The following is a 16,461-nucleotide window of genomic DNA, read 5'->3' on the forward strand; positions in this document are numbered from 1 at the left end:
ATGTGTGGTGGTTAACAGGAAGGCAGTCCCATTCACCTGGCAAAATGGTCTGCAGAGGATGGACCAGTTCTGAATGCAGTTTGCTGGCGGGATCCAATTCCCCACCCTTGGCTTAGATGAACGTTTGCATGCAACATAAAAAAAAATTTTCTTTCCAGTAGCACCTTAAAGACCAACTAAGTTAGTTCTTGGTATGAGCTTTCGTGTGCATGCACACTTCTTCAGATACACGCATGCAAGATGTTCAAGACTATAATAGCACATAGTTGCAAATGGTGTTTAACAGTCTTCCCCAGCCTGCTGCTCTCCAGATGTTTTGGACTACAACTCCAGAGAACACGTCTAGGGATTATGAGAACCATAGAGCTGCTACAGGCCCAAGTTAATCAAAATGCATTCAAAGGGTGGTATCCAGTTAAAACCCCATCTGCACTATACATTTAAAGCAATATCAATTTGGCTTTGCCCAAAGAATCCTGGGAATTGTAGTTTGTTATGGGTGCAGATATACTCCTGTTCTCCTCAAAGGGCTACAATTTCAAGAGTTCATTGGGAAGAAGGATTGACTGTTAAACCGTTATGTAAATTGGGTTTGTGAGGGGAATACGGGGGTCTCTTGAAGACTCTCAGCACTTTTAACAAACCACAGTTCCTAGAAGCAAGCCTCATGTGGAAATAATGGATTAGCAAGCTTTCATAAACTGAAACTTTTTTCCATTGAAATGATGAAATTATTTAGATGATTCTAATTCAATATAAAGAAGAGAAATATTTTCATTGTTTAATTCCCTCTCCATAAGCCACAGTGTTACTAGATATATATTTGCCTCTGCAGTAATGATTGCATTGAAATCACAAAGTAATCTTCCGAAAGCTACACAAATAACTCAGCGCTGCTGTAATAAACATTACAAGCACCTTGCTAGCCATCTGCAGGCAAACTTTCAAAGGGAAAATCACGTCATCAGATTATCTGACCCATACAGTGTCTTGCAGATGTTTGGGGATAGTATTTGGGACATAGCTCATTTCAGGCTCTATATAGTAGAAACAAAATGTGCATTTACACAGTTAAAAGAGTAACTGAATTCCCATAAGGATCTTCAAAAGCTTTTTTTGTTTGCCCAAGCACCATATTCTGCTACTTTGGCAAAGAGGTATTCACAATGACCTGTTAATAGGAAAGGACTCATACTTTTACCAGATGGGTTCCAGCCCAGACAGCAGTGTCATCTGCCTTTATTTTAATAGCTCCACCTTTTTCTTCTTCTTTTTCTTAAAGTGATAAATGAGGTGAACATGACCTGGCCTTAGAATGTCATGGTTTAAACCATTTCCTTTCATCTTGCTTGGTGTCTTGTTGAGGAAGCTTGCTAGGTAGAATCCGTTCAGCTGCAAACTTATGTATCAAAACAGTTCATAGAAGTCAAGCAGTTTTGCCAATGTGCCAGCCAGGTTTTGGTATATAAACCAACAGGCCTCAGACAATAGTTTTCCTTCACTTGCATTGATCGTTTTTTGCCCTGCATGCAACTCTTTACATGGCTTGTTTTGAGACATGACACTGTTTCCAAAGCAAATAAACTGAGACACAGTACATAAATACCAGATCCATCCTTTGATTTTACATCCTTTACATCTTCCTATAGGCATGTTAGGTTTAAATGCCCATGAGAAGTAGAGCTAGACAAACATCGATCAGCAAAATGCAAAATCCTGCTGCAAATGAGAGAAACATATGTTACCCAACTGAATTACAATTATGGATGTAAGATCAGATGTTACCATCCACAGAAGACTTCTTGTAGGTGCCTTTGATAGGCCACAGAGCTGTGTGGCCACTTTTCCATGATGTTGTTTGTTTACTTCTTATGTACTGAAGTTCTAAACCACCCTTCATTAATTCAGATCCCAGAGCAGTTCAAAACAAATTAATTTTAAAAAATTACATTCAATACAACCAAGAGAAAAACATAGTTAAAAATCAAAACCATAACAAACATAGCAGACATGTCTCAACAAATATAGTTGGCCTTACAATATCTAATTTCCCCAAAGACCTGTATTTTTTTTGTAGCAACAAAAACCAGATGATGACAGTATTGCATGCCGTCATTCCTCCAAGGGGAGGAAATAAGCACAGGTGAGGTGCCACTATGGAGAAGGCCCTATTCCATGTCACCACGTAATAGGCAGAACAGCCGAAATGGCTTTCCTTGCCTGGACAAGATGAAAAAGGGGAGGGGGGCATCTTCCAAGTTCATAGGAACATATACTGACTCACACAATCGGCCCATCTAGTTCAGTATTGTCTATTCCAATTGGCAAAGGCTGTCCAGGGGTTCAGACTGAGGATATTCCCAACCTTACCTGGAGATTGAATTTGGGGTCCTGCAGGAAAGTCTCCTGTGAAACAGCACTGCACAAGGATGTCTGGTTTCCCAGTAGGGGCTCCATCTATGGAAGGGTGAGGGGCTGAGCCTTCAAAAATTTCAAGGAGGGGGTCAGGCCCCCTCAATATTCCACAGTGAACACTTGTACATGCCGTACGACATGTTCATGCCACACATGAGTGTGTGTGACATGTCAGCACAGCGTGCATCATGTGTGAGTGATGTCAGTACATCACATGGCACTGGCCCCCTCAATTGTGGGGGGCAAGCTGGTGTGCCTATTCTCCAGGTTGTCCCAGAGTAGGTTAGCTTGATTTTCCCACCCCACCCCACCCCACTCCAGATTGAAGCCACAGGGAGGATAAGAGAAGGTCAGCAACCTTTTTCAGCTGTGGGCTGGTCCACCGTCCCTCAGACCATGTAGTGGGCCGGACTATATTTTGGAAGAAAAAATGAACAAATTCCTATGCCCCACAAATAACCCAGAGATGCATTTTAAATAAAAGCACGCATTCTACTCATGTAAAAACGCACTGATTCCTGGACCGTCTGTGGGCCGGATGGAGAAGGCAATTGGGCCACATCCAGCCCACGGGCCTTAGGTTGCCTACCCCTAGATAAGAGGTTCTGTGCACAGCCCCAGTGAAAATGGGATGATGCCTTCCTTTTGAGATTATTCATTTTCACTTTCAGTATATTAAACTCTGTTTTGAAGATATTGTATCAGTGATGAAATGATGGTGGATAAGTTGTGAGAAGCTCAGTGGAATCCATGCACCTCTATTCCTGACTCCAGTAGTTGTTCATGTGGCGGGGCAGAGTTACCCTCCCGATACCAGCACCACTCCTGCTTACTTAGATGGGGGCGGGTGGAGCAGGGGAAGTGGCGAGGTCAACATTGCATGGATACACCAAAGGGAGTACCAAAGGGATGGTTGGTGGCAAGACCACTGGTGCAACAGTTTGGCCCCAATTTTGCCACCACCCCACTCCTGAGCCCAGTACTGCGTGACTCCCCTCAGTTTCAATCCAGTCAAGCTACATGTAGTCTTCAAAAACAGAAACTAATGGGAGAGGGATCAAAAAGATAACATAGCTCGCCTCTGTAACTCAAGCACCACAGTTATGATCTTTTTGCTGGAAACTGGAGCCATAATCTGAAACAAACCATGCTCTTCTCTTTTCCCTATAATGCTCAGTTCTTATAAACTGCATGAAACCATGAGGATTCTTCTCCTTCTAATTGTGTAACTATGACATATAGTTCCATTTTAAATTTAATTCTGTAGGAATTTTTTTTTAGAAAAGAATGCAAGTTTTTTTCTAGTACCACAAAAACTTTGAAAATGTATTCTGTGCCTGCCCCTCGTTCATAGTCTTTTATAACGCTACTAATGTATTGAAATTTGGAATTGGTTTTGAAAGATTATAGCACACTGCAGTTTTAGAGGCGAGAATGTAAACAAGAAAAAAGGGAGCTGAACCTTTAAATGTTAATACTTTGGGAAGCTGAAGAGCCAAATGTGTGTCTGAGGGAAAAAGCTCAATCACCTAAATGAATTGTTTCAAAAAGGAACTGGTAGGTGGGTATTCGGGTTGAATAATCTAAGTTTTGTTATAATGTGCACTGGGTTCTATCAGGTTTCATACACACACGCACACACACGAAGACAGGCAAAAAGGCATAAACAACAACAACAACAAAAGCCTGTCTTGGGAAATTAATATTGCAGTAATATCCAGGTTCTGGAAAGGGAACTCTGTCGCTTTTAGAGTAAACACCAAAAACAGATGCCACAATCTCATAAAATAAACATGCAGTGAAAGGGTAACACAGACATTAACAGCAAACTGATTCAGTAGCCAATACAGTATGATGAGAAAGGCACACACAGTATGGTGTGAGGCAAAATAGAAGCCATTAGCCATATGGTACAGTGTGGAGATGGCCTCCGTGACGAGAAACAGTTGTATGCTGTGTGGTTTATAAAATAATTATGCCGTGGCAAGCAACATTTTTATAATTATTGGCAATTTTAAAAATATTTTTCTTACGCTGGAAGCATTTACCAAATTGAAGGATGGAGGCAGCAGCTTCATTTGCTGTATATTGTGCTTTTAGGCTATGCAGGAAGCTGCCATTCCGAAAACAGCAGCTAATTTACATGCGATTATGGCAGACTTTATATGATTCTTTTTTTAAAAGAAGAAGAAGAAGCAAGGGATGTACAAAATATAGGCGGAGAGAAATACTTGGATGAATATTACTTGCCACCTGTCAAAAAAAAAAAAAAGCTTCCAATTTGTATTTTCCTCCTTTTCTTCTTTCCTTTGTAAGTATGTGGGGGGAAAGGGAATGTGGAGCTCTGAGGTTGTCATTGGCAACCACAAAATCTGTTTTGAAAGGGGGAGAACCTGAGGACAGTTAAGGGTGCCTGAAACATCTGAGGCAAGAACTGGTGACCTCCATCTCTGTTCAATTTTTGGAATAAGCTGTGCCATCAAGGGTTTTCTCCACTTATACAAGGAAGACTGCCAGTAATGTCTGGGCTACTGTATTATTTTTTCTAGATTGCTTTTAAGAAGGCCCACCCAGTGGCCAGCATCCTATTCTCAGAGTGCCCAAATAGGAAGCTAATAAGCAGGATCCGAGAGCAGCAGCATTGTCCCCACGTGTGATTCCCAGCAACTGTTTCTTCAGGTGCCTGATAATTCCAGCTGTCCATGGTGGTCCTGGGAAAATGTATATAGTCCTGGATTTATCACCCAGGGTGCCGCTCCCAGACTGGCATTATTTTTGGGTGGGATTCAATCACATACTAGAAATCGTGTCCTCCCTAAAAGAGGGCATGTGTTGTGGTGAGACCTGGAGACTGACCTCCTGGTTGTGGGTGGGTCTGTTGGATAGCCACAATACGCGATTGGTAGGTCCTTAGTTGCTGGGTTTAATCTGGCCAATGGGGTGCAGTCTAAATGGATTGAGGGACCTATATAAAGCCATGCATGGGTCCCAGAGCTTCCTCTTTTGGCTCGTGCATCGGAACACCCACCCACCTCTCCTTAATTTTAGGGCATTTTGCCGTCGCGTGTCGTCTGTCGTTGGGACAGGGGCACAGCAGGAATTTTCCCCACTTGGCTGATTGGCTGTGGCCATTTGGGTTTCGCCTGCCACATAGCAATTCGTCACAACTTGTAAGGTTGCGGATAGCCACTGGTTCAGGTGACAGGGATGGGAGAACGGTCTCGCCATCCCTATGTGAAGGGTATTCCGTTAAAGGAATCCAGGGACTCAACTTGGTTTGGTCAACCCCTGAAAGGGGGTTATGCCTGTGCCTGAGTCCAGGGGAGCATCTGGGGAGTGAACAGAGTCTGTTCCCAGGCTTTTCACCTTCCTCAGGTGTTCACCCTTGGCTGACCTATGATAGAGTTCTGGGTCAGCGCTACCTGCAAGCGTGTAAGGAGCTAGTCGAACCAGAGCCTATGCAACCACTCACTTTTCTGTAATCAATGACGTTGTGGCCTAAATTCTGCCAAAAACCAAAACTAAAATTTGAGTCAAATGTGTCTTTATTTAGGGGGGAGGTCTCTGGGTCCAAACACGCAAAAGTTAGGTTGCACAACTTGTTCCTCCTAACAAGTCCTTTGGCTGATTAATATTCTATGGCCTTTTAAACATGTCTGTGGAGGGGTATTGTTTTGTTTTTGTTTAAACTGTCTATTTTGTGCTTTTATCTTGTGAACCACCCTAAGGTCTTTGGATGAAGGGAGGTATATAAATTAAATAAAAAAACAATTAAATTAACAAAATATGTCTCCTCCTCCTTTAAATTCATCCAGGTTGGTGGTCATCACTCCCTTTTGTGGGAACAAGGTCCCCCCACTCCTGCTGGCTAAGTGGTGCCTCCCTGATAACCCCCCCCCCTTGCTGACATTAGGCTTGAAAGAAGTATTCTATTGTAGCAAATAACATAGTTTGTGATGTGTACTTGCTTGTGGCATATGTGTGTCTGTATGTGATTCCCATAGCAATTTCTCTAATTTGCAAAAGTGGCCCTGAGTCCAAAAAAAGTCGGCCTTAGGTGGTGAATTCATGTATTTATCAATTCACTCCAGTAATAACAGGCTCAAACTATATGTAAATGAATCATCCATATATATTTTGTTCATATGTGGCCTATTCACATATAAATGAGTGATGGGGTATATTTTTTCCCCATGAAATGGAGTGTAAAGGTGACTAAGCAGTTCCCCACCCCTTTTATCTCTCTGTACTCTGGCTCACTTCCAATGTCAGATCTGGGCTGGGATAAATTTCCTGGAGGAAGAGAGGGCAGTGGCTTAAGGCAGGGGGAAAGCATCTGTTTAAGAAATGGGTTGGAATTTGCCAAAAATGAAGTTTTGCATCAATTTTCTGGGCATGTTCTTTTCCAGGATGAATGGCTGGAGAATTTCAAACTCCCTGGATAATATTTTGCCATCCTCCAATATGGTTGAGAATATCAGATGCAACTTTGGGTCCGGGTTTCACTTATTGGTTAGGTCATTCAGCTGATATTGTGACTGATTATTTTGTGTCATGAGAGTGACAGATTAACCAAAGTACTCAAGTGGCAAATATCAAAACAATAAAGTAATTTCATACTACAAAAACAGACCCCAGAACTATGGGAATTATTCTGTGACAGAGATGACTTCACACAGTAGGAAGAGCAGATGTTCTGGTGACTCAAACATCTGCTTTTTGATCTTCTGTGGGAGCTCACATATATCCTCCAGAGAGATGTGTGAGCTTTTGGTTATCCTGCAAAGACACTGTCAAGAGATCTGCATATGAGTACCTTGGGTTACAAATACCTCGGATTACAAACACTTCAGGTTACAGACTCCACTAACCCGGAAGTAGTACCTCGGGTTAAGAACTTTACCTCAGGATGAGAACAGAAATCGTGCGCCAGTGGTGTGGCGGTAGCAGGAGGCCCCATTACCTAAAGTGGTACCTCAGGTTAAGAATGGTTTCAGGTTAAGAAAGGACCTCCAGAATGAATTAAGTTCGTAACCAGAGGCACCACTGTAGTTCTGCACACTGGCCAGTTTCCAATTCAAAATTGGAACAGTAATATTTTTCCCAGAGACTTTTTAGCTGTTCCTAAAAAGCATTCCCCCTAAATGCTCACGTAAATGTTAGAGATTTTTCAAAGGTACTATAATGTGCAAGGAGCTATCACCGGGAGTATGATATGGTCACCCCTGCCTATGAACGTGAGTAAAAACAAGAAGCAAAAATTCAGAGGTGAGAAGAGAGGACCAAATCTACTGGCAACTCCTGACTCTCCCTTGGTCCAGGAGCACACCTTTCTTCTCATTCACCTAAACCCTACAGCTTCTCCTCTTTTCCCAAAAATAAAAACTTTGTATTCTAGGTCTTACTAATAACCATTTCCTCTTCTTAATTCTTTCTCTCATTTGCCAGTTTGGAGGGAGTGGAGAAGATTAAAATCTGAGTAAAGACATTTCTGGTTCCCAGCCATAGAAGCTGCAAGCTGTGTGGAGATAGATCAGAGGTGGATAAGCATTCAAATATATATCTGAACAAAGAAACAGAGCTATCCATGTCAACTGAGATTTATTTATCTTATTTAGTTTCATACATTTCCTTTCATCACAGAGATCAGAAGTGGACTGACCACCACTTTGCACTTGTAAAAGTAGAGCAGTAGATGTGCTGTCTTCATCTTTCCAAGGTACTTTGGTTTTCTGTATTGGGTTTTATCCATGGAAGGCAGATCAGTGGATTGGCCTTCCCCAACAGCAAATACCATGTGGATTCTTAAATCCAGAATGGAGATTGTATAGGAACAATAGCATAAGATAGGGGGCTGCTAAATAAGTCTATGTAAACAACTTATACCTTGCACTTGACCTGCACTGTATATATTTTTTCTAGTCTCGTAGATTGTGCTCACCCAAATAATCAATGCGGAATCCACTTTCAGCACAGAGAGAAATATTACTTCCCCAATAATGACATGCATTATTCAAACAGTCTGTAGGTTTGTATTTGCTCATCAGTGGTGACAACATTACAAATGAAACAGTAAAAAAGCAGTATATTACTACATTAAAGTAAAATGTTATGCTATGTATATCGCCAAAGTACTGCAGTGATATGTTGATCAATCTCCTTTTGCTGGAGCACAATGCAAAACGGGTTGTTTTTAACACATTCATTAATAAAGACTTAAAAAGAGGGGGGGATTGGAAACTGTTAAAAATGCTACTAAACAGAAAACACAAAGCAATATCATACAGAGATGAGACACAATCTAAGACTTTTCTTTCAGGATTTAAAAAAGAAATTCTGATTGTTCATCGATGAAAGCAACTGGCATAGACTGCTGAACTGGTTATTTTATTTTATCCAATATTGCTTGCAAAGATACCACTTTCATTTTTGCCAGCATTTGTAGTGTAAATGAGGAGCAACCTATCGTAAAATGATGCTACTGAGATCAAAGGAAACAATCCCTACCACTAAGCTGAAATCATTCTGGGGAACTGTTTTTGATTATGGTTAATGATGTAATCAAGCTAGTAAACTGCCTAGAAGTTGTCGTTGTAGTGGGATTACAGTTTGCCATCATAGAGCACCTAATAATACGAACAAAAAAGTATGGACTTATAAAAATAAGATATTAGTTAATGTTTACTTTAATGGCACATGAGATGAGATCGGGTTGATTAGAATGCTGATAGGAGCTTTTCCCAAAGGAAAATTACTGAAATTTTTGTACGGACGAAAATGCCAATAATATAGAGAGGGGGGAAAGACCACAAGAGTCATTTTTAACATCTTTGATTTCATTCTTTAAAGACCAATTATTTTTCTGTCCCCTGTGGGAAGGAAAAAAAAACTTCTTTCTTAATGGCAGAATCATTCTGAGACTTCTCTGATTCATTTTATATTTAGTAGATGACAGTTTTAGAGTCATCAGTCAGAAGGAACCCAGCCAACTGACAGACCTGAAATCATGTCCTTTGATTGTAATTGACAGGAAAAGCATTTAAGGTAAAGGGGAAAAATATTTTATTCATCTTTGATTACACTGTGATGTGATTTGGTGACATAATACAGCTGTGAACTGAAGCAAGAAAGGCAATAATTCCTACTTCAGGTTTTTGACATGATGTAGCCCTTTAGTCTTCTTCAAGCCTAAGCCTCCAGCTACAATAGGCCCCTTGATGGAGTCTAGACAAATAGATATACAGACTGTTGCCATTTAAAAAGCAAACAGCTTTAAAAAAGCATTTCTCAAGGCTGTGTATTTCAGACCTAAATGGCAGCACAATTTCCCATCCCCAATCCCCAAAATTATATTCAGTTAGCTCCCGCCCTCCAGAAACAACTTATTGGGCAGAGCTCCTTCACTTTAATCGGGTCTTAAAAGTAATCAAGAAAATGGTGTTTGTTGCCATATTAAAAATATTCCCTCAAGAGGCTTTAAACATCTTGGAACTAATTCATATGCAGGAGACATTTATTTCCAGTATCATACTGCCTGGACAGCTATCATAGCTTTTCTCTTTCTTCCCTGCCTTAGTATCATTTTGATCTCAATAGGTCCATTTTCTATTAGTATAATAACTTTCAGGTGGCATTTTCTTCTCAATTGCCTATTCAGTATGTAGGATGGTGGTGAAGGGGGACGGTGACTTCAGCTTCCATCAGCCCCAGCCAGCATGGCCAGTGGTCAGCGGTAATGAGAGTTGTAGCCCAATAACATCTGGAGGGCTGTGGATAGCCTTTTCCTGATGGAGAAACACAGATAAATCATCAGCTGTGGGTGAAACCTGTGCTTTAGAAATATGAAAGGCGATTTTTTTCCCAGTGAGTGACACAAGTTGAATGTAGATGTACCAGAGGTGAAAAATAGCTTAGTTAAATCAATTGCGAGACAGAGGTGAAATCTCCATTGGTTGTTAAGAAGTCAAACCAACGATCATCACCTTCAATAGCAATTTCTTAACTCACTGCATTGCTCTGGAGTTATTTGGGAAAGAGTCCCGATATAATAAGGGTCTTTTGTTTTGGGTAAGGAATGGATGGCTTCAGACAGGGCTGGATTTTTATTAAAACCTCAGTGCTGAACTTATCCACATGGAATTTTGTTTTCTTATTCCCTTCTTACTCCTTGATCTGTACAGGAAGTGACTTACATTTTTACCCATCTCACTAAAAATACAAACAATGCATGACTCTTTCATATGTATTATATGTACAATATACATCTTCCTTTGTATGCTATTTTGCATATAATTACTTAGGGTTCTTTTTTTTAAAAGACAATGCACAAAACATAAAACTGCCAATGCAAGAGGTCATCCAATGCAAAGAAAATCCAACTGTATCTGAATCAAGCTGCATTCTTTGTACAAATCTTTTTTAAATGGATTCCTTTCCTACCCTAGTTTGAGGATTAGTTCTTCAGGTAGAGCAGTTTTTAAAGTCTCCAGTCTATTTCCCAAATATATTTATCTGAATTCAAGAAATCAATTTCTGAAAGATTTGGGCCCAGGACATCATCTGGGAGAAGCTGCATATATTTCCTATTGTCACTGTTCTTTCATATATTTTCTGGAGTGTGTTTCCTATGCTTTTTGGTGCATGATGTCAAAAGTGCAGTATGAAGCATGTAGTATTTTTGATGATACCATTAGGTGATGGGAATTTACATGAAAGGGTTTTAAAGAAATTATTGAAGCAACATAACAATACCAGGTGACTTGCAGTAGTAAAAAAAAGTCCATGAACTTCCAATATTAAAGTACATAACAATCCATGGTGGGGTTTTGAGTTGGTAGCTAAATTCCACCCCTTATTCATGATATACTAGGCATCCTAGGTGATGTGATGACGTACCTAGGGTGGGAAAGAAGTTTGCTGGAAGGAATACGTTAGCTGAAGGCCATTATTGCTGGCATTTCCCCTTTATTTCCTCATTTTTATTTTTATTTTAAATGCCCATACACAACAGTATAAGGGACGTGGCTGGGGCTGTGGGTTAAACCACAGAGCCTTGGACTTGCCGATCAGAAGGTCGGCGGTTCGAATCCCCACAACCAGGGTGAGCTCCCATTGCTCGGTCCCTGCTCCTGCCAACCTAGCAGTTCAAAAGCACGTCAAAAAGAAAGTAGATAAATAGGTACCGCTCCGGCGGGAAGGTAAACGACGTTTCTGTGCGCTGTTCTGGTTCGCCAGACAGGCTTAGTCATGCTGGCCACATGACCCGGAAGCTGTACACTGGCTCCCTCAGCCAATAAAGCGAGATGAGCACCGCAACCCCAGAGTCGGTCACGACTGGACCTAATGGTCAGGGATCCCTTTACCTTTATCTTTTACACAACAGTATAGCTAACAATCATGCATTTACCATACAAGAGGTCAAATGAAACAGCATTTGTTTGAAGACAATTATCTTGCCAGTTAGGCTAGTCATTTGTTTCTAGGGGCACAATGCACCCACATGCTAGTGCTCAGATTATGGAGGGAAAGTTAGACAAAGACCTTAATGAAATCTACAAGTCTCCCATCTCAATTTCCTTGTCCCTCTTGTAATTCAAACACTGGAATGAATGGGAGCCGAAGAAGAATATCTCAGTGGGGAGAATTTGGTGGATTGTGCCCATAGTTGTAATAGTTATGAGTAAAGGCTTTATAAGATACTTTATAAGTGTGGGGCCTAATGCAGAATCTGTCTAGAGCAAGTACTCTGCAGGGTAGGGTGCAGGCTAGTCAGCATTTATCATTTAGCTTTGCTGTTCATTATAGATTTGCAGGAAACTCAAGTGAAATAAATGGCAACAATCCTTCATAGTATGCTATAAATGGATATCTAGCATTTATTTTTTTATCATGACAAATTTCAGCTCTAGTACAACTGAAAAAAATCATACACAATGAATCCTAGGCAGTGTTATCCAAAAGGGTCCATGGAGGGGGAAATCCTATTTATGGACTGCCTAATCCAAAGCTTTGCCAGACTCATGCCAACAGGATAGAAGGGGTGAGAGGGGGGGGGGGAGAGTGTTGGTGTTTCTCTCTGTTTTTGTATCTGAGGGGGTAATATTTTTTTGAGCAGAGTTGTATTTTCCATTCCATTGGTTGCAATGGGAGAAAAAACAATAACCCAGTACTTCAAAATAAATAAATAAATATCAGTACAGAAACTCAAAGCCATATGGGAGATCTGCTTTATCCTATGGTCCCTTGATGCCCTCCCAGGGTCTGTAAGATTGCTCCCTAAGACTGCTTGCCTGGGAGTAAGACCCATTCAGCTCAGTAGAATTTACTTCTCATGTCTAAGCTTGCACAGTACACTATGTTGTATATTTATCTTTTAGATTTAGTCCAATACCAGATCAAGTTGCTTCAATTACCTAACACTGAATGCATGGGCAGTTGCAAATTTCATATGCTACCAAGCTATTAAAGCCGTGAGTTAAATATTATTATTCATTAGCTAATAAAAACCTCTCTTTTCCTTGAGAAGAAGCTACTTCTTATTTAAAATAAAATATTAAATGTAGACTTGGAACCCCCAGAAACATGCATGGTAAAATATGTTAACCCTCTTTCTTAGAAGATTTTATTTTTATGTTGGGGGGGGGACACACCTGTCCCACGTTTCAGCCCCAGAAGGGCAAGTCAAATGCCTTTTTATGCCCTTACAAGTAGGCATTATTTTTCATGGGTCTGAAAAGCAGCATGGAAAGGATTTCACATCATCTCCCAGTTTGAAGATGCATTTCTACAAGCAATAGGAGAGTAAGTGCCATTGAACTCAATGGAGCTTACTTCTGAAGGGTGGGGCACCAAAGGTATCTTGCCCTTTGTGATACTTCTTTGGGTTCTGATGAGAGTGAGAGCACTCTCCCTCTTTGCTTGTTCCTAAGGGAGAGATTTGAGGGGAGGATGTGAGTTAATTTGGCTTCTGTGTGCTGTGGAGTCGTGTCTGTACGAGTGCATCATTGCAAGACCATGAATCCAGAGTGACTTGGCGCTTCAAATTATTTTACTATTTTATACTTTTTATTAATGGATTAATTAATTAATTATACTTTTGTATTTGTTTTTATTGTGTTTTTCCTTTGTATTCGTATTCTGTCCACTGCTTTGGGGACCTTTGGGCTGAACGGCGGTAGGTCTAGAAAGGAACCAGCTATTACTATAGACATGTAGAGGGCTGCACAGAAGAAACACATTTTTAAAAGTGCTTCTTATGAGGTCAAACTTTATCTATAGTCTAAGGGAAAATCTCTCTTATCCTCAAAAAGAGAGAATTTTTAAGGATAACCCCTTAAAATAAATTTAATGAGGTCAAAAGCAAAGTTTTTACGCAAACCCTTTCCTGACTTCATCCCAGGAGGGGGAGAAAAAGGGAAACTCTGGTCAGCATTGCCATCAGAACATCTCAAGACTTCAAGAAGACCTCCATCTGGTATGTCAGCACCTTTTATTTTAATCTCTTTACTGCACTCCTGAGTGGGTTTTTTTCCCCCCTGAATCCATTTAAATGTTGCCATCTGTCACTCTGTTCCACGTTTACAACATAATGGAATCCCTTCTGGATTTCTACTCCTATTTCTAATATTGAAGTCCTCGCTGAGGAGAGAGCTTACAGTGCAACCCTATGTATGTTTCCTCAGAAGAAAGTCCCACTATGTTCAATGCTGTTTGCTTACTCCCATGTTCAGAATTGCAACCTTAAGCAGCCCTTAAGGTAGGGATAGAGAACCTGTGGCCTTCCAGATGCTTCTGACTACAACTCCCACCATCCCTGGCCATTGGCTTGGCCTGATGCGAGTTAAGAGTCTAAAAATATCTGGAGTTCCACAGTCCATCCGTCCCCCCACTGCTTAAGAGGAGCAAAAAACCTAGCGGTTATAAGGTAAAGATAAAGGGACCCCTGACCATTAGGTCCAGTCGTGACTGACTCTGGGGTTGCAGCGTTCATCTCGCTTTATTGGCCAATGGAGCTGGCGTACAGCTTCCAGGTCATGTGGCCAGCATGACTAAGCCGCTTCTGGCGAACCAGAGCAGCACATGGAAACGCCGTTTACCTTCCCGCCGGAGTGGTACCTATTTATCTACTTGCACTTTGGTGTGCTTTTGAACTGCTAGGTTGGCAGGAGCAGGGACCGAGCAACGGGAGCTCACCCCGTCACAGGGATTCGAACCGCCGACCTTCTGATTGGCAAGTCCTAGGCTCTGTGGTTTAACCCACAGTGCCACCCGCGTCCCTCTAGCGGTGATAGTTTGGCTTTAAAACTTTCAGCTGGTTGACATGTACACAGTGATTCAAGACCTGAATTCTGTTCAGACATTCGCACCTGATGGCTCAGCACCAGACTTTCACAGAGTCAAGCATCTTGTTTGCACAAACCCTATGCACAATGCCTGTTGTCACAGTCTTGTTGCTGAGCAACCATGTGCAGAGCTCAGTGGGGTGGGAGGCCAGCCAACCAGAAGAGTCCCTGAGCTCTACATGCCTGGATGCTGAGTCAGCATCCAAAGTCTGGTCCAATCCAAGGATTGGGCAAACAGCAATTCACATGGTTAGACTGCCAGGAGTCAGGGAATCTGATGATCATAGGGTCAAGGGTCAAGACAAGCAGGAAGCAGCAAGACAGGAACTACAAGCACTGTTACCAGTAGCTGACTGCTGCTGGAAGTTCTCCTTAAGAAGGCTGAAGCCAGCTGGTTCTCATCAGTGCCTTCTCCTCTGTGTCCTTGAAAGCTGATCAGCTGCAGGTAGAGTCACTCCTTCTTCTCCCCCTTCAGGCTGCTGTTCAACAGGCGAAGCTGACTTTTGGTCCATGACACTGATTCTCAAAGTATACAATACTGATTGAATGTACAAGAAGCACCCTGTCCACATTTGACTATATGTACATAGGTACTGGGAAAAGAAAATGTTTAAACAGGTTCTGGGGATAGTGGTTAAAATGTCCCCTCCATGCATTCTATCCTGTTCTTTGTTAAAGCCTGAACAGGCTTTGATTGTTCTTGAATGAGAGTATAACCCGTCTCATCAAATTGATGTCACTGATATGACTGTTCTACCTGCAATAATTAACACGTTCCTTTGTTCAAACCCACATTTGATGCTACTGCTGTCAGTTAATGGTAAACATGTGTGTGAAAACTAACTGGTGGCACAAAATTACTCTTCCAAAGTTTACCTAAATTACAGGGAGAGGAATCAGAAGACAGATCCAAGTCCTTGTTGATCACTCACAAAGTTGTACTACAACCACCATTGGCAAACTAGTGCCTTCCAGATGTTTTGGACTACAACTCCAACAGGCTGGATCTGAGTAGGGTTGAAATACATCTGGATTTTCCTTGACATACACGTAATACTGCGGGTGGAAGCAGTGTCCGGGAGGAAATGGAAAGAAAAATGTCCGGAAAAATCCGGACGTATGGCAACCCATGTCGGCAGTATTGTTTTTGCCAATTTTCCTTAAAATTAGTTCAAAAATACCTCTAAAACATCTTTTTGTGATTTTGCCCAAAAACAACAACAACAACCCAGCAACCCTAGCTGATGGGAGGGGTAATTCAAAACTTTTTGCAGACCACCAGGTTGGCAAAAGCTGCATTACATTAGCAATTATACCATGTACACCTTTTCTGATAACCATGGTAGAACAAATGGATGAATTTGAGTAAGCAGTATATCTGCCTTGCTATATATTTTCGCTACTAGGGATTTCTATTACATGTGCAAGATCCAGGTTGGTGTAGTGATTATAAACTACTTCTCCGCAGATGAAAGGTAAGTTATAGCTACTGCAACATTATTGCTAAAATTACCATTTGAATGATAAGCAATTTGGGGAGTAATTATAGTGCACACACTACATTCAATGCATTCTGATATATGGATAATTACTCCTGGTAATATGCTTTAGTTAGATATTACAACAACAATAACAATTTATTGCAAAATTAATTCCTTGGCACAATTTAACATTTATTAACAGGAAGTCAAAGTGACTTGGTTTA

The 16,461-nt window shown here is 41.2% G+C and overlaps 1 protein-coding gene and 1 long non-coding RNA gene across 10 annotated transcripts in view; one reads left to right on the forward strand and one right to left on the reverse strand.

Moving 5' to 3' along the window:
- The window catches only part of LOC310762459 (uncharacterized protein), a 245,049-nt gene that overhangs the window by 157,200 nt on the left and 71,388 nt on the right, over positions 1–16,461 (forward strand). For 6 of the 9 annotated variants that reach the window (XR_014547975.1, XR_014547976.1, XR_014547977.1 and 3 more), the window contains exon 3: positions 13,814–13,888. The exons of the other annotated variants lie outside the window; for them this stretch is intronic. Coding sequence is in view for 1 of the 6 variants with exons in the window: in XM_083613612.1 (XP_083469738.1) it covers positions 13,814–13,888 (75 nt within the window). In the remaining 5 variants the exon portion in view is untranslated. The remainder of the gene's footprint in view (positions 1–13,813; positions 13,889–16,461) is intronic. 9 annotated transcript variants of the gene reach the window in all.
- LOC310762508 lies at positions 1,257–15,089 on the reverse strand. The gene is made up of 3 exons (XR_014548041.1): positions 14,940–15,089; positions 7,821–7,933; positions 1,257–1,719 (listed from the first exon to the last, which is right to left on the reverse strand). It is a non-coding gene; the product is annotated as an uncharacterized lncRNA (long non-coding RNA).

This window comes from Podarcis filfolensis (assembly GCF_964270895.1).
Source record: "Podarcis filfolensis genome assembly, chromosome: 5".
Taxonomy (NCBI): Eukaryota; Metazoa; Chordata; class Lepidosauria; order Squamata; family Lacertidae; genus Podarcis; species Podarcis filfolensis.